The sequence below is a fragment of the Macaca nemestrina genome, chromosome 10, assembly GCF_043159975.1.
Source record: "Macaca nemestrina isolate mMacNem1 chromosome 10, mMacNem.hap1, whole genome shotgun sequence".
Classification (NCBI taxonomy): Eukaryota; Metazoa; Chordata; class Mammalia; order Primates; family Cercopithecidae; genus Macaca; species Macaca nemestrina.
Genome location: NC_092134.1, coordinates 69,639,953 through 69,659,855, shown reverse-complemented (window position 1 = coordinate 69,659,855; position 19,903 = coordinate 69,639,953). Strand labels below are relative to the sequence as shown.

Sequence of the window (19,903 nt, the reverse complement as noted above, 5' to 3'; positions counted from 1 at the left end):
GCCCAGTTTCCAATCCAGAGTCACATGGTGTGCTTGGTTTCATATCTCCTTGGCTTCAGCCAGTCTGTGATAGTTTCTCAGTCCTTGTTGACCTTGTGACTTATGAAGAGTACTGCCCATTTATTTTGTAAAATGTCCTTTAGTTTGGGTTTGTCTGATGTTTCCTCACAATTCAATTCAGGTTATGTATTTTGGTTCCGAATACCTCAGAAACAACATCGTGTCATCCTTGGTGTGTCATATTTGTTCCCATTACTGATTATGTTAACTTTGATCACTTGGCTAAGGTGCAGTCTGCCTGGTTTGTTCACTGTAAAGTTACTGTTTTTTCCATTGTCATTTTTACTAGGAGATTCTCTGGGACCATGTAAATAACCTGTTTTTCAATATGATTACAAGGTCCCAGAGTATCTCCCTTTCACCCGCAAATTTTAGCATCCACATAAATACCCAAAGACAAATAATGAAACAAATGCCATTCGTTGAATCAGTCATCAGCTGATTATTCATCTCTTAAATTAGGCCTCATCTTCAGGGCAAGGAGTAAAATGTTTAGTAGTCTTAAACGTTTTGATTTCAAGAAACAAAATAAAAGGAGCACATAATTTGAATATATGAATTATTTTGGAACAAAGAATTAAATTGTTTGTTATATGCAAATAAATACATAAAAAACAACCAAGAAAACCTCATAAAAATCCCCAGAATTACGGGATAAAAATTTAAAAATAAAGTGCAATCCCAGTAAGACTTTAGTGTTGACCACTCATTAGAAACAAAGCCTACTGCAATAGTCTTGTCAATAAAAAAAGAAGAAATTGATAAAATAAAAAAGCCAACTATTAGAAGAGGTTAGGGCCGGGTGCGGTGGCTGGCCAGGCACAGTGACTCATGCCTGTAATCCCAGCAATTTGGGAGGCTGAGACAGGCAGATCACCTGAGGTCTGGAGTTTGAGACCAGCCTGGCCAACATGGTGAAACCCTGTCTCTATTAAAAATACAAAAATTATCCAAGTGTGGTGGCACACACCTGTAGTCCTAGCTACTTGGCAGATGAGACAGGAGAACTGCTTAAACACAGAAGGCAGGGGTTGCAGTGAGCGGAGATTGCACCATTGCACTCCAGCCTAGGTGACAAGAGTGAAATGCTGTCTCAAAAAAAAAAAAAAAAAAAAAAAGCGTTTAGGAGGCAAAAAATTTTTTAAAAAGTCAGTAACAGGCCAAGTGTGGTGGCTCACTCCTGTAATCCCAGAACTTTGGGAGGCTGAGGTGGGCGGATTGCCTGAGGTCAGGAGTTCGAGACCAGCCTGGCCAACATAGTGAAACCCTGTCTCTATTAAAAACATAGACAAAAAAAAATTAACTGAGTGTGGTGGTGCACGCTTGTAATCCCAGCTACTTGGGAGGCTAAGGCAAGCTAGAACCTGGGAGGCGGAGGTTGCAGTGAGCTGAGATCGCACCATTGCACTCCAGCCTGGGGAACAAGAGCAAAACTCCATCTCAAAAAAAAAAAAAAAAGAATGAATCAATATAGTCATCCCTTGGTGTATGTGGGGGATTGAGATTCGGGGGCAGTATGCCAAAATCTGCACAGAATCAAGTTCTGCAGCATAGGAACAGTTGGTCCTACCTTTTAGTAAGGTTTTGCGTCCTGCTAATACTGTATTTTCCGTCAATTTGGTTGAAAAAAAAATCAGTGTATAAGTGGACCTGTGCATTCCAAACCTGTGTTAAGGGTCACCTGTATATTGGATTCCAAAAATATATTGTTTCCACAATCAGCATTAAACTCAATATTCGAATGATTTCTCTGGACTTTCTAAGTATTGAAAAGTACTTATTAGGAGGAAAGTTTTTAACTACATCAGTAGCAAAAGAGAGAATACGAAAAATTATAAGTTCTAATTATTAAATATATGCCAAGACATCGAGAAAAGCAAATCACTGTTTTAAAATTCTGGATATGAGTTCTTAATATATATATTTATTCTTCAGTTAATTGAATTTTATGATTGATGCTTGACTAATAACCTTAGGAATGAAAGTGTAGCATTCATCATGTGTAAGTGTACTATAATATCTCATACATAAGCCTCACTTTGCAAAATAAATGTATAGCAAGAAAGTTATTAAATTGGATTTTTGTAACTTGATTTATATTTTCAATGCAGTAGGAGAACTTAGGTAAATTGGTAGAGCAAATAACTTTCTTAAAGAAAATTACTGCTTATGCATTCAGTATTTACTGAGTGCCTAATGTTTAGTTCATAGTAGGCTCTGAAGAATTTCATAATGAATAAAATGCCTTCTCCTAACCTCAAGAACTTCACAGACTAGTGGTTGAGACAAACACATAAATTATATTTTCTTTTTCTTCTTTTTTGAGACAGTCTTGCTCTGTCATCCAGACTGGAGTGCAGTGGCACGATCTTGGCTCACTGCAACCTCCACCTCCTAGGTTCAAGCAATTCTCCTGCCTCGGCCTCCCAAGTAGCTGGGATTACAGGGACCCGCCACCATACCCAGCTAATTTTTGTATTTTTAGTAGAGACGAGGTTTTACCATGTTGGCCAGGCTGGTCTCGAACTCCTGACCTCAGGTGATCCACTCGCCTCAGCCTCCCAAAGTGCTGGGATTACAGGCGTGAGCCACTGTGCCCAGCCTTATAAATTATTTTCATACCATATAGAAAGCATAATGATAAGAATATGCATACTCTATCTACCGTGTTGTTATGGAAATACAGAAGAAAAGCAATGAACTCAATCTGAGTAGAGTTAGGGGTGTGGAGCCTATCAACAAAGGTTTCCTAAGGGAGGTGATAGCTGAGCAGTCTTTAAAATGAGTAGAAGTTAGGAAGGCAGAAAAAAGATTATATTCCCAGCAGAGGTGACATTAGAGGCTCGTAACTGATCAACTTGGGTTTGTGCATGGAATTGCAAACCAATTAGTATTCCTAGAGCATGAAGAAGAGGTAGGGTAGCTGAGATTGGGAGGATTGAGCAAGGGCCAGATCATGGTGGGCCTTGTATGTACCACATTAAGGCTCTTGGATTTTATTCTAGGGTAGTGAAAAGCAGTTGAGGATGATTAAGCAGGATAGTGATATTGTCATGTGTTTGTGTGTGTAGATTTCCCTAGCAGCCTTGGGGGAAAGTGATTTGAAGGAGACAGCTGACTGCAGGCAGACCAAGTAGGAGATTGGAAGTATCCAACAGAGATAAAACTAATGCATGAAATAGGGAAGTGGTGGTGGGTCAGAGCCAGGGACAAATTCCAGAAATATTTAGGAGCAAAATGGTCAGAATTTAGGGATTAATTAGATGGGAAGATGAGAGAGAGAAACATCTGACAAGTCCCTAGTTTCTGGTCTGCATGAGTAGGTAGCTAATGTGACACAAAGATAGAAAATACGGAAACAGGAGCAAATTTGTCCACTCTTCCCTAGCCCACCACCCAACATCTACCTACTTCGTCTGTCTCAGCAGACAACCCTGCCTCCTCTTTCATCAGGAAAATTGAGGACATCATAATTACCTCTCTTAACTAGCTGCTCTAACGTGTACCTACTCTCTATCTGGTCCCTCACACATCCTTATCTCTTTCCAAGCTCTCAAACATTGAGTGATCTTTCCTGGCTCAAGTAAAGCCCACTACCTGTGCATCCCATCTGCTTGTAGGACCTTGTTCTATGCATTACTTTCTTGCTCTCTTTTATTCTCCACTTCTTCATCCATTATTGCTTTATCGCCTTCTCTTCAAAACTTTCAGAATCCTTGTCTATACTCATTGTAATCACTTCCTTACTTCTCAACCCATTGCAGTTTGACTAACAGACTTCCCAACACACGTATATACATATATACAAACCAAGTATCTGAGTCTAATGAAATTTTTTTGGCCCTTACAGTTTCATCTTTTAGATCTGTGGTTCCTTGATGGAGGCACTGTGGGACATCACAAACTATTTTAAATATTTACGGGAAACACTGATACTTGACATCTGTCATGCCCCGTGCAAACTGCAAGTTCAAAGTAGTACAGTTTCAACATTAGATCACCCTGCATTTATTTCAACAATGTCAGGACTTTGTGAAGCTGGGTTTTCCATGGTTGCCGTGATAAAATGCATGCACTGCACAAAAATCTGTGGAACAGGAAATGACACTGACAGTGTCCACGAATTCCAAGGTTTGAGAAGTTGTATAGTGCTCAGCAGGTTCACACATGCTATTAAATACTTGTGATTAGTTAAGAATGAAATAGGAATATGATTTTTTCTTTTAGTGTCTGTGTATTATTTTTTAAGTCACTTTTAAGCTGTTAGGACATAGATACTTACTAGGTTGTTCAGACCTAATGACTTTAAAAATTGAACTGTTAAGCATTTCTTTTAGCTTGGGAGACACTGAAAAATTTACAGGAACACTAAAGGTGCTGAGAACCTCTGACCTACACCTTAGCTTCCCAGTATTGACCCCTTGGCTTTCACCATTACCAAAACACAGGGAGCTGTGGGCATCCAAGACCAAGATAGTATAAATGTGCCCTTGAACGAATCATACTTCATTTTGTTAATTTGTGTGGATCAATAAAATTAGAAAGATACTCCTTTCACATGAAAGTTACATTTGAGAATAACTTCATATATTTTATTTTAATACATTGACTAAAACCTTTTTTTTTTTTTTTTTTTTTTTGAGACAATGTCTCATTGTCACGCAGGCTGAAGTGCAGTGCGTGATCTCAGCTCACTGCAGCCTCAACTTCCTGGACTCAAGTGATCCTCCTGCTTCAGCCTCCTGAGTAGCTGGGACTACAGGCATGCACCACCATGCCCAGTTAATTTTTGTATTTTTTGTAGAGATGGGTTTTCACCATATTGTGTAGGCTGGTCTCGAACTCTGGACTCAAGCGATCCACCTACTTCAGCCGACTAAAGTGCTGGGATTACAGGCATGAGCCACCACACCCAGCTGTATGGCACTCTAAAATTGTTTGGGCACGTGATATATATGGGCTTAACGTCAACCAAATTTGAGTCCAACCTGTACCATTTCCTATCTAGTGTCAGCTAGCTTTATGCAAGTCATAGAACCTCTCTCACGATTTCCTTTTTCTTCCTTCATAAAATTGGCCTAACATGGGGAAGGAGGACGGGAAGACTTTCTCATGCTCTAAGAATTATACCTGCTTATATTTCTAAAAGAGAAATATTAAGTATTCAAATGCTATCAATAATAAATATTTTAAGCATACCATAATTATCATCATCATTGCTAGTTTTTCTAGCCCCTCAGATTCTGCATATTATCTTAAATCACTAAATGATCACTGAATCATTAGTCATTGCCAGTGCTAGATACTGTCCAAGGCAAATATAGTCCTCAAAACATAGTCCTGGTCCCTGTATGTTATATAATTTTAGAATAATGTCATATAAATCATATGGTACATGTATACATAGTAAAATATATATTTAGGTTTTGTGTTTTAACTAATATCTGTTTACTCTAGTGTTTGTTAACCATGGTGTTATGGAAAAACTTAAGCTCTGAAGTGAGACAGAGCTTGGTTGAGAACTCAGCATTGCCATTACAGGCTGTGCAGCTAAAGTGCAATTTCACAAATGCCAATGAGAGAATAATGAACTCCTCAGAGTTGTTGTGGGGGTTGATGATGACCCATGCAAAGTGCTTATGTATCATGTATATAAAAGGCGTTGAACAAATGTTAGTTTTTATCCCCAGCAGTAAGAAGCAATGAAAGCAGGATTTGGGCATATTTATGCTGAAAATTAAAAGATTCTATCAGGATATAAAGAAATGGGTTTAAGCAGGTTGTAAAGAATCCAGGATAAGAGTGACTGATTTTAAGATGAATTAAATGGTATTTGTTACATTTAATTCATACTAGTGGAAATATTTCAATGATACTGGTTGTTCTAGGCAGCACTTAATATGAAAAAAAATGAGTTATGATACATGTCTATTCCTTTAATGATAACTTTTTTAAAATACAGTTTAAACAAGAGAGTAGGCTGGGCGCGGTGGCTCATACCTGTAATCCCAGCACTTTGGAAGGCCAAGGCAGGTGAATCATTTGAGGTCAGGAATTCAAGACCAGCCTGGCCAACATGGCGGAACCCTGTCTCTACTAAAAATATAAAAATTAGCTGGGCATGGTGGCAGGTGCCTGCAGTCCCAGCTACTCAGGAGCTGAGGTACGAGAATTGAACCCAGGAGGTGGAGGCTGCTGTGAGCTGAGATCATGCCACTGCACTCCAGCCTGGGCAACAGAGTGAGACTCTGTCTCAAAAAAAAAAAAAAAAAAGGAGTAATACAACAAATTCCCATTTACTCAAAACTAACAAATTTCATCTCTCCGTCATATTTGCTTCAGATATTTAACTTTCCTGTTAAAAGAATTAAATACTTTCAGTAAGGGTAAAGCTCCCTTTATACTGTTTTCTAGTCCCTTTCCTCTTCCTTCCTCCTCAGATAGAATCGCTATTATGAATTTGATGTGGATTCTCTCAAATTTTTATATTAATACTGATCCTAAATATATATGCATAAATAATTTTTATGACTATACTTTCAAGTTTATGTATAATTATATTTTGTAAGTGTCCTAATCCTTGCTTTTTTTAACCTTATATTTTTGAGATATAACATTCATGGAATGTTTATAATGCCATTCTTCATTTTTCAATTTGTCAACACTTTCTCATCCATTGATTCAGATGAAGAGTGTAATAGCAGCTCACACTATAAAAGGGTTGAGAACTACTGACTTTAAATACCTTTCTGGTTTGAACTACACCATTATTTTAAGAGTTCCATACTATTCTATTATATTTCTTTGCTTAAGAGTTTAAATTCTAGCCAACATTTATTTTCAGTGTGGTTAAAACAACAACAGAAAAAAAGGTCAGGCATGGTGGCTCATGCCTGTAATCCCAATACTTTGGGAGACTGAGGTAGATGGATTGCTTCAGCCAAGGAGTTCAAGACCAGCATGGGCAACATGGTGAAACTCCATCTCTACAAAAAATTAGCTGCATGTAGTGGTGCACACCTGTAGTCTCAGCTAGTTGGGAGGCTGAGGTGGGAGGATCACCTGAGCCAGGGAAGTTGAGGCTGCAGTGAGCGAAGATTGCACCACTGCACTCCAGCCTGAGCCACAAGAGTTGAGACACTGCCTCAAAAAAAAAAAAAAAAAAATCACATTTTGTATGATATGCAAATTGATCTGTCTACAACCAAAGCTTACCATTAATCTACAGCTATGCCCCATCATTCAAACTTGTTCAAAAGAAATTGTATTATAGAAATTGTACTTCTAGAAAGAATATGGATTAAATCTCATTGTAGATTTTGTATAAAATGATGAACTTCTGATACCAAATACCTTTGTTCAGGCTTTGTCTCTTGTTTTTGTTGTGTTGTTTTTAACAGCTTCATCACTGGTCCAGCTGTAATACCGGGGTACTTCTCCGTTGATGTGAATAATGTGGTACTCATTTTAAATGGAAGAGAAAAAGCAAAGATCTTTTATGCCACCCAGTGGTTACTTTATGCACAAAATTTAGTGCAAATTCAAAAACTCCAGCATCTTGCTGTTGTTTTGCTCGGAAATGAACATTGTAATAATGAGTGGATAAACCCATTCCTCAAAAGAAATGGAGGCTTCGTGGAGCTGCTTTTCATAATATATGACAGCCCCTGGATTAATGACGTGGATGTTTTTCAGTGGCCTTTAGGAGTAGCAACGTAAGTAAAAATATGATGAAACATTCTTAGACCCTAACACCTGAATTTCTGAACCAGGAAGACTTATTCAAAATTGTAATAAATTTAGTTCTTCTGGGATTATTGAGGCCAGGTACAGTCTTTCTCAGCGATAAAAATAGGGTGTGGTTGCATCCTTCAATAACAATTATGATGTTTTTAAGAGTATTTTATTCTTTAATGGGGAGATGAGTTACTTTTTTCTTTTAAAACCCCAAGGCATAGAATGGATTTTTCAAGCTCATTAGGAGTACCATAAAAAGATATTTAGCAGAGAAATGGCAGATTGACTTTTTTTAAAAACAATGGTAGTATCTATTTATAGTAAAAAAAAAAAAAAAAAAAAGGCAATATTATTATATCAGGAATATACTGTACCATTCTGTTTGAGACTGGCTGAATTTATACAAATCCCTTCTATAAAAGGAGGGATTAATTAAATGATAGCTAAGGTTTCTCAAGATACAGTCTTTTATGTCAGGTGCAGTGGCTCACTGCCTGTAATCCCAGCACTTTGGGAGGACAAGGTATGTAGATTGCTTGAGTCCAGGAGTTCAAGAACATCCTGGGCAACATGGCAAAACCCTATCTCTACAAAAACAAACAAACAAAAAATCAAAAATTATCCAGGCATGGTGGCATGGACTCCTGTATGGCACCTGTAGTCCTGGCTACTCGTGAGGTTGAGGTGGGAGGATCACTTAAGTCCAGGAGATTGAGCTGAGATGAGATTGCACCACTGCACTCCAGCCTGGGCAACAGAGTGAAATGAGACTGTCTCTCAAAAAAAAATAAAAAACAAAAAGATACAGTTTTTCTCCAACTATAAAATGAAAAGCATATTTTTATCTTTCTGTTAATAGGATGTTTTTAATTAAGAGCAAGTTGACTTTAAGGTAAGTTGCCACTAGTATATAAACCTGAGAGCAGGGATTTTTCTCTCTTTTGTTCACTGCTCTATCCACAGAGCCTAAAACAGCACCTGCACAGAGTAGACATTCTGTATTTGTTGAGTGGATGAATTATGAAAAATCTCACTGACATGATTTTTGAATCATACATTCATTATTCATTATTCTGTCACTGGTTGCTGGATGTGGCCTTAGACTGCTGCCTAGTTAGCGACACAGATGTCACTGGCACATCTGTGCCAGTAATGAGATGTATTCTCAGGCCTACTCCTATGATATCCTGACTCAGTAGGTTTGGGGTAGGGCCAGACAAAAAGGTTTTTGTTAAGTAAAGCCAGGATTAAGACCCTCTTAAAAATCTATTTTTTGAGCAGAGCCTGCATTCGTAAAATGTTTTCATATAGTATAAGATGGAACCTCTTGGTAATCACGGTATTGTTTCACTAGGCCAGTATATTTCTTATATAGGTCAATGGTTCTCAACCAGGGGCAATTTTGCTGACCAGGAGGCATTTGGCAGTGTCTGGAGACTTTTTTTTTTTGAGACAAAGTCTTGCTCTGTCACCCCAGCTGAAGTTCAGTGGTACAATCTCGGCTCACTGCAACCTCTGCCTCCCAGGTTCAACCGATTCTCCTGCCTCAGCCTCCCAAGTAGCTGGGATTACAGGTGGGCACCACCACTCCTGGCTAATTTTGTATTTTCTGTAGAGAGGGGGTTTCACCATGTTGGCCAGGCTGGTCTCAAATTCCTGACCTCAAGTGATCTGCCTGCCTCAGCCTCCCAAAGTGCTGGGATTTCAGGCATGAGCCACTGTGCCTGGCCTGGAGACATTTTTGATTGTCACAACTGGAGGAAAGAGGTTGTCAAAACTGGTATCCAGCAGATAGAGCCCAGGGATGCAGCTGAGCACCCCACAATGTATAGGACAGCCTCCACGAGAAAAAATTAACCAAAAATGTCAGTAATGCTGAGGTTAAGAAACCCTGTTATATACTAACTGTTAGGTAAAATTTTGTTCTCGTGTGAAGGTCATATTTCAGGTACACATTTTTAATCCCTGGTATTTCCAAATGCTTATAAAAAGAGGTAACTTTTCCTGTATGGCATACCATGTTTTTTTATCTGTCAGTTTATTTTAATCTACTTGAAAAGCCCTTGGGATTAATTTATCAGAGCCCTTTGCAATAGCAAAATATAAAATCTTTCCTTTTTTTTAAATTGACAAATAGTAATTATATATGTTAATGGGGTACAAATGATGTTTTGAAATATGTTTACAATGTAGAATGCTTAAATCAGACTAACAAATCCATCACCTTATATACTTAACAATTGTGGTAAAAACATAAAATCTGTTTTAGCAATTTTGAAATATATAGTGCATTATTATTTATTATAGTCACCCTATTCTGTGTGATAGATCACTAAAGCTTATTCCTCCTGTCCAACTGAAACTTCATACCCTTTGATCAACATCTTCCTTTTCCCCATCCATCTGCCTCCCCTGGAGCATTCTGTAATCTTTTCATCACCTGGCTAAAATGTTGCTTAAATCATGATCATTATGAATACAGAAGAGTCTTTATAATTTGAAGGTTTTGAATGTAACATGCCTAACAGCTGCAGATGAGTAATGCAAGTTAAAGAATGTCAAAAACAAAGAACTTTAGGCACAAAATCTCTATGACAATTTTATAAGAGATGTCAATGTGAAATTCAATTTTTTAAGTTACTAGATTCAGGGAGCTTTGCAAAGTATGCATGGAAAATTACAATTTGAGATTTAGAAATCACATTTTAAACCTCTTTTATGTACTTCTTGCTACCTAAGAGGTTGGGTTAGGGGGATTTTTTGCCAATTCTATATCATATATTAATTCATGTGTATTTATTTTTAGAGATATAAGGAATTTTCCTGTGGTGGAGATATATTAATTCATGTGTATTTATTTTTATAGATACAGGAATTTTCCTGTGGTGGAGGCAAGTTGGTCAATGCTGCATGATGAGAGGCCATATTTATGTAATTTCTTAGGAACGATTTATGAAAATTCATCCAGACAGGCACTAATGAACATTTTGAAAAAAGATGGGAACGATAAGCTTTGTTGGGTTTCAGCAAGAGAACAGTAAGTTCTATGCTTATTTAATTCATTCATTTTGTTGTCCAGTCTGAGAGTTGCTTTATGTAGAAACACAGGTTTCCAAAGAGGCATGGGTAACTCTGTACCAGTCTTTCCCCAGAGGATACATTAGTAATTAAAACTGTGAAAAGACTGGGTTGTACACATTTAAAATACGGAGAACCTCCTATGACTAGTCCATCTTGAAGAGGAACACTGGCAACTGTCATTTGCAAATTTCAGTTGTTAGGGTTTCCTCAGTAATATTTGTTAGTCACACAGGAGATTATAAATGCTAACGAGATACTTAGGTTCATCCCTGAGATGATGTGCAATGGACCAATTCAGTGTTCCAAGACTGGTGTGCAGCACCCCTCACAAATTCAGGAATTCAGGAATCTGACACCATCTTCAGGACACGGACATTGTATTCTTCTTCTGTGAATCCCCAGATCTAACATAGGACCTTGCACCAAGTCAGCCTAGGATAAATGGTGAGTGGATGAATGGTTGGATAGGGAGACTTGATAGGGTTAAATTTCTTCTTTTGTGTAGTAACCAGGAAACAGGTATTCATGGTGTGAAGGAAGTAAATTTACAATCATTTATTTTGTTTTTAAATAGGCAAATCAAGTTTTCAAATAAAGCATAATGCAGAGTCATGAGGGAAGTAATGCCTTAAAAAATGTCCGGTTAGGTCTGGAATTTTACTTTTTAAATGATAACAGGTACTCTTTATTGCTAATGTAACCATACCATATTCGTTCAGTCAGTGTTTACCAAGCAATTGCTCTATGCCAGAAACTGTTTACCCACAGTAAATACAGCAGTGAACAAAACAAAGTCCATGCCTTCCTGGCACTTAAATGCTTGTTGGAGGAGACAAGCAAGTAAAATATATTGTGTGTCAGAAGATGATAAATGCCCTGTAAAAAATTAAGCAGAAGAATGGCATAGAGAGGGCTTGGGTGTTGGTGGTGGAGCATTTGCTATTTTGGAATAGCCAAGGAAGGCATTCATTAGAAGGTTTCATTTATGCACAGGCCTTAAGAATGTGCACTGGTGAGTCTTGTGTATATATGGGACAAGACTATTCCAGACAGAGGGAAAAGTGAAAGCCCTGAGGCAGGAGTGTGCTTACTATGTTACAGGAACAACAGGGCCAGTATGTCTAGAGTAGAATGAATGAGGACAGTATAAAATAACAAAGGTTATTATGGGAATAATTCTTGTAACTCCTCTCATACCATTGAGCCAGAAGTTGAGTAGATGTTTTCCTTGTTTCTCATTGTTGCTTCTAGACTATTCTCCCCTTTTCCTCCCTAATAATCCCAATTTTGAATCTCATGTCAGCAGACAAAACCATCCATCACCCTTACTCTCTGAAATCATGCACTTACCCTTGGGTTTATCCCCCTACTTCTTCGAAGAGTTTAGCTCCTGGTACTCTCTAACTCTGTCTGACACTACTCTGTTCTCAATTTTTGGTGACTGCCAAATCTGCATAGATGGTCTTTCTATCATTTTGGTCTTTGCAGTTCCTTCACCTTCCCTCCTCCAGTGATCTGGGCTTCCACCCAACCTCAGCCATTCTCTCTCATGGTCATTTCCTAGACTTGGTCATTACATATACTGCACCTTCTCAACATGATCTCAAGTCCCAGCATCTCTTTCTACAACCACCATCATCTGTCATTCCAGCTTATTCCCTGTAATAATCTGACTCTGACAGTTCAGCTGGCACTTAGAATCTATTGTTCCTACTGCCCTTCTGTTGTCCTTCACTCCCCTCTCTTCATTTTATTCTTTACCCAACTTAAATTTCATTGTCAATCATAATTGCCTATACCTTCAGCTCCCTATTCCCCTAATCTGGCAAACCATAACTCTGGTTAAATCCAGCTGTCTGCCTACTCCGTGCCTGCACCCATGCAGCTAAACATAATTGGAGAAAGGTGCTAACTGACCTTGATTTAAACACATGACTTTGAACCTCAGGTGCCCAGCAGTCTTATATTTCCCTGGTCCCTATATTCTCCCACTCTCCTAGGAGACTGTTTTATACCTTCTTCTTTCTCCACTCTTAACACCTCCACCTTTCTTAGTTTATGACCCTATTGCTTATTTCACTGAGAATAGTCAGGAGAAATCTTTTTTTTTTTTTTTTTTTTTTTTGAGACTGAGTTTCACTCTTGTTGCCCAGGCTGGAGTGCAGTGACACATTCTCGGCTCACTGCAACCTCCGCCTCCCAGGTTCAAGCAATTCTCCTGCCCTAGCCTCACAAGTAGCTGGGATTACAGGTGCCCGCCACCACACCCAGCTAATTATTGTATTCAGTAGAGATGGGATTTTACCTTGTTGGCCAGGTTGGTCTCGAACCTGACCTGAGGTGATCCACCCGCCTCAGCCTCACAAAGTGCTGGGATTACAGGCATGAGCCACCGCGCCCAGCCACATGTATCTTTCTTTACTGATCTTTCAGCTTCTACCCTTGCCCCTGTACAGTCCATTCTCAACACAATAGCCAGATTGATTCTGATGAAACCTACATCACGTCGTGTCACCCCATGATCAAAAGCCTGCGTGATAGAGTCCGGTGTGACCATTCCAACTTTATCTTCTGTGCCTGCTTCCTCAGTTACCCTACCTCAGCCACCCTGGCTTCCCCGCAGCTCCTTGAGCATGCCAGGCACATGCTGTCTCATGGCCTTCACTCTTGCTTGCTCTTTTATCCCCCAAGATCTACATGGCTTGCTCCTTCATCCCCAACTCTGTGCTCAGATGCTGCCGCAGTGAGACAGTCCCTCATCACTTATTTAAGATTGCAACCCTACCCCCTCAGAAACTCCTGCTCTACTTACTCCTGTGCTTTTTTCTCATAGTATTCTACCCCATCTAAATGATCTACTGACTTCACTTGGTCACTATCCATCTCCACCACCAGAACTAGAATATATGCTCCATGAGGGTAAGGTAGGGAAGAGAGGACCTAGCACTCCGAAAGTATAGGTTGAATTATCATTATCCATTCAGAAGTGTTACGGTGACTACTGGATTTTATAAATGTACAACTGTAAAATGTTCAAATTCTTCAACATTTTTAAGAAATCTATTTGGGCCAGGATTTTGGATATCTCTTATGCCTGTCATCTCTATAAGTTTCACCATTTCCTGAAACTGATTTTATTAAAAGATAAGGTATTTCTGTTCACAAAATACATACTTAGTAAAGTGAAAACTACAGTTGTTTTTCTGATTTTTTTAGCTGGCAGCCTCAGGAAACAAATGAAAGTCTTAAGAATTACCAAGATGCCTTGCTTCAGAGTGATCTCACATTGTGCCCGGTCGGAGTAAACACAGAATGCTATCGAATCTATGAGGCTTGCTCCTATGGCTCCATTCCTGTGGTGGAAGACGTGATGACAGCTGGCAGCTGTGGGAATACATCTGTGCACCACAATGCTCCTCTGCAGTTACTCAAGTCCATGGGCGCTCCCTTTATCTTTATCAAGAACTGGAAGGAACTCCCTGCTGTTTTAGAAAAAGAGAAAACTATAATTTTACAAGAAAAAATTGAAAGAAGAAAAATGTTACTTCAGTGGTATCAGCACTTCAAGGCAGAGCTTAAAATGAAATTTACTAATATTTTAGAAAGTTCATTTTTAATGAAAAATAAAAGTTAACTTAATTTTTTGAGCTAAGATGTGATTTTTAAAATCATTTTGACTACTGAGTGTATAAGTGTGTTTTTGTGTGTGTATTTATAGATGTTCTTTAAGGTAGCCTTGAAAAGTCTAGATGATGTATGTCACGCTGACCAAGTGCTCCCTTATTAGGCCACTCCTGTGTACAAGCTAAAAATGTAGTTAAACTGTTACTGAGATTCACTTCTACAGAGTTGAATGAGTCAACATTTACCAGCTATTCTCACCAATGCATACCCACTCTATAAAATGGGGGCTTCAGGGCTGGGGTTATTGAAACAGTTGCAGAGATGGGGATTTGTCCGTCGAAGGATACAAAATTTCAGTTACACAGGAGGAATAAGTTCACGAAATCTGTTATACAACATCATGACTATAGCTAATGACAATATATTGCATTTTTGAAAAATGCTGAGATTGGATGTTAAGGGTTCTCACCACAGAACTGTGAGGTAATGCATATGTTAATTAGCTGTAGTCAATCAACTATATATATATACTTCAAAACATCATATTGTACATGGTAAATCATACTATTTTATCTGTCAATTTATAAATAACTATCAGAATGCAAATAAACCCACTCTAGGACACAGCATTATGTAGTTGAAAGGCCATGTTTTGGAGTCAGACAAAATCTGTGTTAAAACATTGCCTCTGTACCTTCTAACCAAGGACCTTGAGCAAGCCACCTAAGCATTCTGAGTCTTACTTCCTTTTGTTATAAAATGAAGATAATTTATCTTCACAGGTTTGGTTGTAAATATGAAATGAAATATAAAGTACCTCGTGTGTGTGTATGACACACTAGGCACATACACTAGGTACTTTATGTGTGTATACACACACATGTAACTAAAATAGTGATTTTTGATCCATTTTAGGGTTAGGGTTAGAGCCCAGGGGTCTCAGGTTACAGTGGGCTATGGCCATGTCACTAAGAGGCACTCCAGTCTTGGGGATAGAGCAGGACCCTGTCTTTTAAAAAAAAAAGTGTGTCCCATCATCAGAAGGTCTGGAAGCCTGGATGCAAAGGACCTTAACTTTGTTGGAGAGTCAGAGAGCCTGCTGCAACCCTATCCAATTCTAAGGGAAGTTGCCCCACCTACAGCCCCTGCTAATGGCAGTGCACACAGATGACTCTCAGCTTCTGTCCCCACCTTACGTCACAGCTGTGGGCACTGATTCACGGCATCCTGTTGATAGGCTTCCTAGTGATCCCAGATATTGAAACAAAAAAGAAATGAGGCAAACAAGTTCAAGGCATTTTGAACTAGGAAATACTGAGGACCTGGGAATCAACTATAAGAGCAAAACAGGATGCAATGGAGTAGGAGCTATGAACTAGCATCAGGGCTATGAGAGAAGTAAAGATATTAGCAACAAGGTCAAGGAGAGGGCCAATCCTGTGCCCAGAGTTGCCCCCATGGGTTTACTACCCCAGCCCCCATGAGTTTTGAGACTGCATTTTTCTTACCCCCATGTGAGTCATCAGAATTACGTTTTCTATCCCTCATTTCCTTGGTTACTTGAGCTGACTTCCAAACCAAAAGAGTCCAACACAGTGACCATATGTTCCATCTTCCGGAGTCTCCATTCTGCCTTCCCCTTGAACAGGGATGTGTGCCGGGTCCAAGGCTTTAATACAGTTCTTTGACTAGAAGGAGTCCCTGTACTGTATTTCACCAACAAGATTGTACCATCTTTCTCTTTATATGAGACTTACTGTTGCCTATAATCTTTTCAAGAATGCTTTCTGCATTGATGTATTGGTTGCAGCAAAGTCTTTGGAATGTCAAGACCATGGGGCAAGAGAAAGTGAATTATATCAAAAGAAATTTCCCAATGTTCTCTAACATCTCTTCTTACCATATGGAGATTCTGAGTAACTAAGAGGCCAACTCTAGGCCATCCGTTGGTTCTAAAACTAGTGAGAAATCTGCCTGCATAGTTTTGGTGGTTTTATTACAAAATCAGAGTCCGTAAAGTTTGAAGCGCTAAAACTTACCAAGATCTGGGTTCAAATCTAATGGCTATTTAGAATATATATCTCATCTCTTCCTGGCCTTTTGGCTAAGATCAAGTGTCTTGCTCTGTCACCCAGGCTGGAGTGCTCTGGACTCACTGCAACCTCTGCCTCCTGGGTTCAAGCAATTCTTGTGCCTCAGCCTCCCAAGTAGCTGAGATTACAGGCATGTGCCACCACGCCCGGCTAATTTTTGAATATTTTATAATACGCACTATGTACCAGGAATTTAGCTAAATGTTAGGAATTTTTTAAAAAAGAAAAAAACTAGTCCTGTCCTCAAGGACTCACAGCCTGATGGGGAAGATCGTTATGTAAGTATTACAGAATGTTCATTCTAAGAATTTGTGTAGACATTTATGAAGAGCCGTGGGAACTCAGAGAAATGGCTGTTCAGGGGTACAGCCTTCAGACTTGTCCTGAGTGGAATTTAAAGGATGAATAAATTGGTTGCATCTTTCAGTACCAGCAAAGAGATATTGGAGCAGCATTTATTTTTCTCTTCTCTGAAATCAACTGGCACTGGGTGCAGTAGCTCATGCCTATAATCCCGGCACTTGGGAAGGCCAAGGCAGAAGGATTGCTCAAGGCCTGCACAACACAGTGAGACCCCGTCTCTACAAAAAGAAAACAATTTTTTAAATTAGCCAGGTGTGGTGGCATGTGCCATAGTCCCGGCTGCTCAAGAGGCTGAGGCAGGAGGATTGCTGGAACCCGAGAGTTTGAGGCTGCAGTGAGCTATGACTGTGCCACTGCACTCCAGCCTAGATTACAGAGCAAGACTCTGTTTATTAAAAATTAATTAATTAATTAGGACTGAGAACTTTCAGGCACAGGTACATTGGTTTGGGAGACTGAGGCTCCTGGAGATGAGAATAGGATATTCAAGTTAACTGCCTCTAGGTCTGTAGAACCATTGATCTGTGCAGGCACAGAATTGCAGTCATCTCCATCCATGAGGATGAATTTATCACAGAGGGGATCACCAAAAACTGATTCATTGTGGTAGCACCACATGTGTACACATGTGTGTGCCACATAATGACATTTCAGTCAATGGTGGACTACATATTTGATAGTGGTCCCGTAAGATTATAATGGAGCTGGAAAATTTCTGTCGCTTAGTGATGTCATAGCCTAGTGATGACATATGTAGTGCAATACATCACTCACGTGTTTGTGGTGATGCTGGTGTAAACAAATCTATTGCACTGCCAGTCAAGTAAAAGTACAGCAATTAGGTCTGGTACATAATACTTAATAATGACAATAAATGACTATGTTACTGCTTTATGTATTTACTATACTATACTTTTGTATTGTATACAATTTGTATTAGTTCTTGCATTGCTATAAATAAATGCCTGAGATTGAGTAATTTATAAAGAAAAGAGATTTAATTGGCTCACATTTTCACAGGCTGTACCAGAAGCATGACAACTTCAGGAGACTTACAATCCTGGCAGAAAGCGAAGGGGAAGCAGACATGTCTTCACATGGCCAGAGCAGAAGGAAAAGGGGGTGGGTGCTACACACTTTTTTTTTTTTTTTTTTTTTTTTTTTTTTTTGAGACGGAGTCTCGCTCTGTCTCCCAGGCTGGAGTGCAGTGGCGCAATCTCGGCTCACTGCAAGCTCCGCCTCCCGGGTTCACGCCATTCTCCTGCCTCAGCCTCCCGAGTAGCTGGGACTACAGGCGCCCACAACCGCGCCCGGCTAATTTTTTTTGTATTTTTAGTAGAGACGGGGTTTCACCGTGGTCTCGATCTCCTGACCTTGTGATCCGCCCGCCTCGGCCTCCCAAAGTGCTGGGATTACAGGCGTGAGCCACCGCGCCCGGCCCACACTTTTAAATAACCAGATCTCACGAGCACTCAGTTATTACCAGGAAAGCAGCACCACGGGAAATCCACCTCCACGACCCACTCTCCTCCCCGCAGGCCCTGCCTCCAACACTGGGGATTACAATTCTACATGAGGTTTGGGTGAGGCACAGATCCAAACCATATCATCATTATTTTTTAGTGTACTGCTTTTACTTATTAAAAAAAAAAAAAAAAAGTTAAACAGCCTCAGTCAGATCCTTCAGGAGGTATCCAGAAGAAGAAAGCATTGCTATCACAGGAGACGGCAGCTCCATGCCTATTATTGCCCCTGAAGGCCTTGTAGTGGGGTGAGATATAGAGACGGAAGACAGTGATGTTAATGATTCTTACTCAGTCTAGGCCTAGGCCAATGCGGGTGTTTGTGTCTTCATTCTTAACAAAAAGTAAGACAATAAAAAGTAACAAATTTTTTAAATTTTTAAATAGACTAAAGTTTATAAAATAAGGATATAAAAAAGAAAAATATTTTTGTGCAGCAGTACAATGTATGTTTTCAACAGTGTTATTACAAAATAATCAAAAGGTTTAAAAAGTGTATAAAGTAAAAACTTACAGTAAGCCAGTAAGCTAACATTAATTTATTCATCAAGAAAGAAAAATATTTTATCTTTTTCTTTTTTTTTTTTTTTTTGAGACGAAGTTGTTCTTATTGCCCAAGCTGGAGTGCAGTGCCATCATCTTGGCTCACCACAGCCTCCGCCTCCCAGGTTCAAGCGATTCTCTTGCTTCAGCCTCCCAAGTAGCTGGGATAGCAGGCACCCGCCACCACACCCAGCTAATTTTTTATGTTTTTTAAAGACGAGGTTTCATCATGTTGGCCAGGCTTGTCTTGAACTCCCAACCTCAGGTGATCCACCTGCTCGGCCTCCCAAAGTGGTGGGATTACAGGCATGAGCCACCACACCCAGCCAGAACAATATTTTTTTTATAAATTTAGCATAGGCTAAATACACAGTGTTTATAAAGTCTACAGTAGTTTACAGTAATGTCCTAGATCTTCACATTCACTCACCACTCACTCACTCACTCACTCAGAGCACCTTCCAGGCCTGCAAGCTCCATTCATAAGAGCTCTACACACATGTGCCATTTTAATATTTTATATCATATTTTTACTGTGCCTTTTCTATGTTTAGCTACACAAATACATTTGTGTTACAACTGCCTATGGTATTCAGTACAGTGACATGCTGTACATATAGGTTTGCCTCCTAGGAGCCACAGCCTACACCATGTAGCCTAGGTATGTAGTAGGCTGTACTATTCAGGTTTGCGTAAGTACACTCTATGATGTTTGCACGACAAAATCATGTAAGGATGTGTTTCTTAGAACATATCCCTATCATTAAGCCACGCATGACTGTAGTTCTTTAGCATCTTCAGAAAGAATTAGAGTCCCACTTGCTGTAAGTTTTCTGGCATAAGACTTGGCATCTTCAGTGTGTCATAGGCCCTCAAATG

The 19,903-nt window shown here is 39.5% G+C and overlaps 1 protein-coding gene across 4 annotated transcripts in view; it reads left to right on the top strand.

Annotated features, from left to right (window-relative positions):
- Positions 1-16,809, top strand: part of RXYLT1 (ribitol xylosyltransferase 1) — a 33,877-nt gene extending 17,068 nt beyond the window's left edge. For all 4 annotated transcript variants that reach the window (XM_011728336.2, XM_011728338.3, XM_011728337.2 and 1 more), the window contains 3 exons: positions 7,461-7,775; positions 10,664-10,834; positions 14,095-16,809. In XM_011728336.2, the coding sequence (XP_011726638.2) occupies positions 7,461-7,775; positions 10,664-10,834; positions 14,095-14,512 (904 nt within the window). In that variant the 3' untranslated portion in view covers positions 14,513-16,809. The remainder of the gene's footprint in view (positions 1-7,460; positions 7,776-10,663; positions 10,835-14,094) is intronic.
- Positions 16,810-19,903: the final 3,094 nt, after the last annotated feature.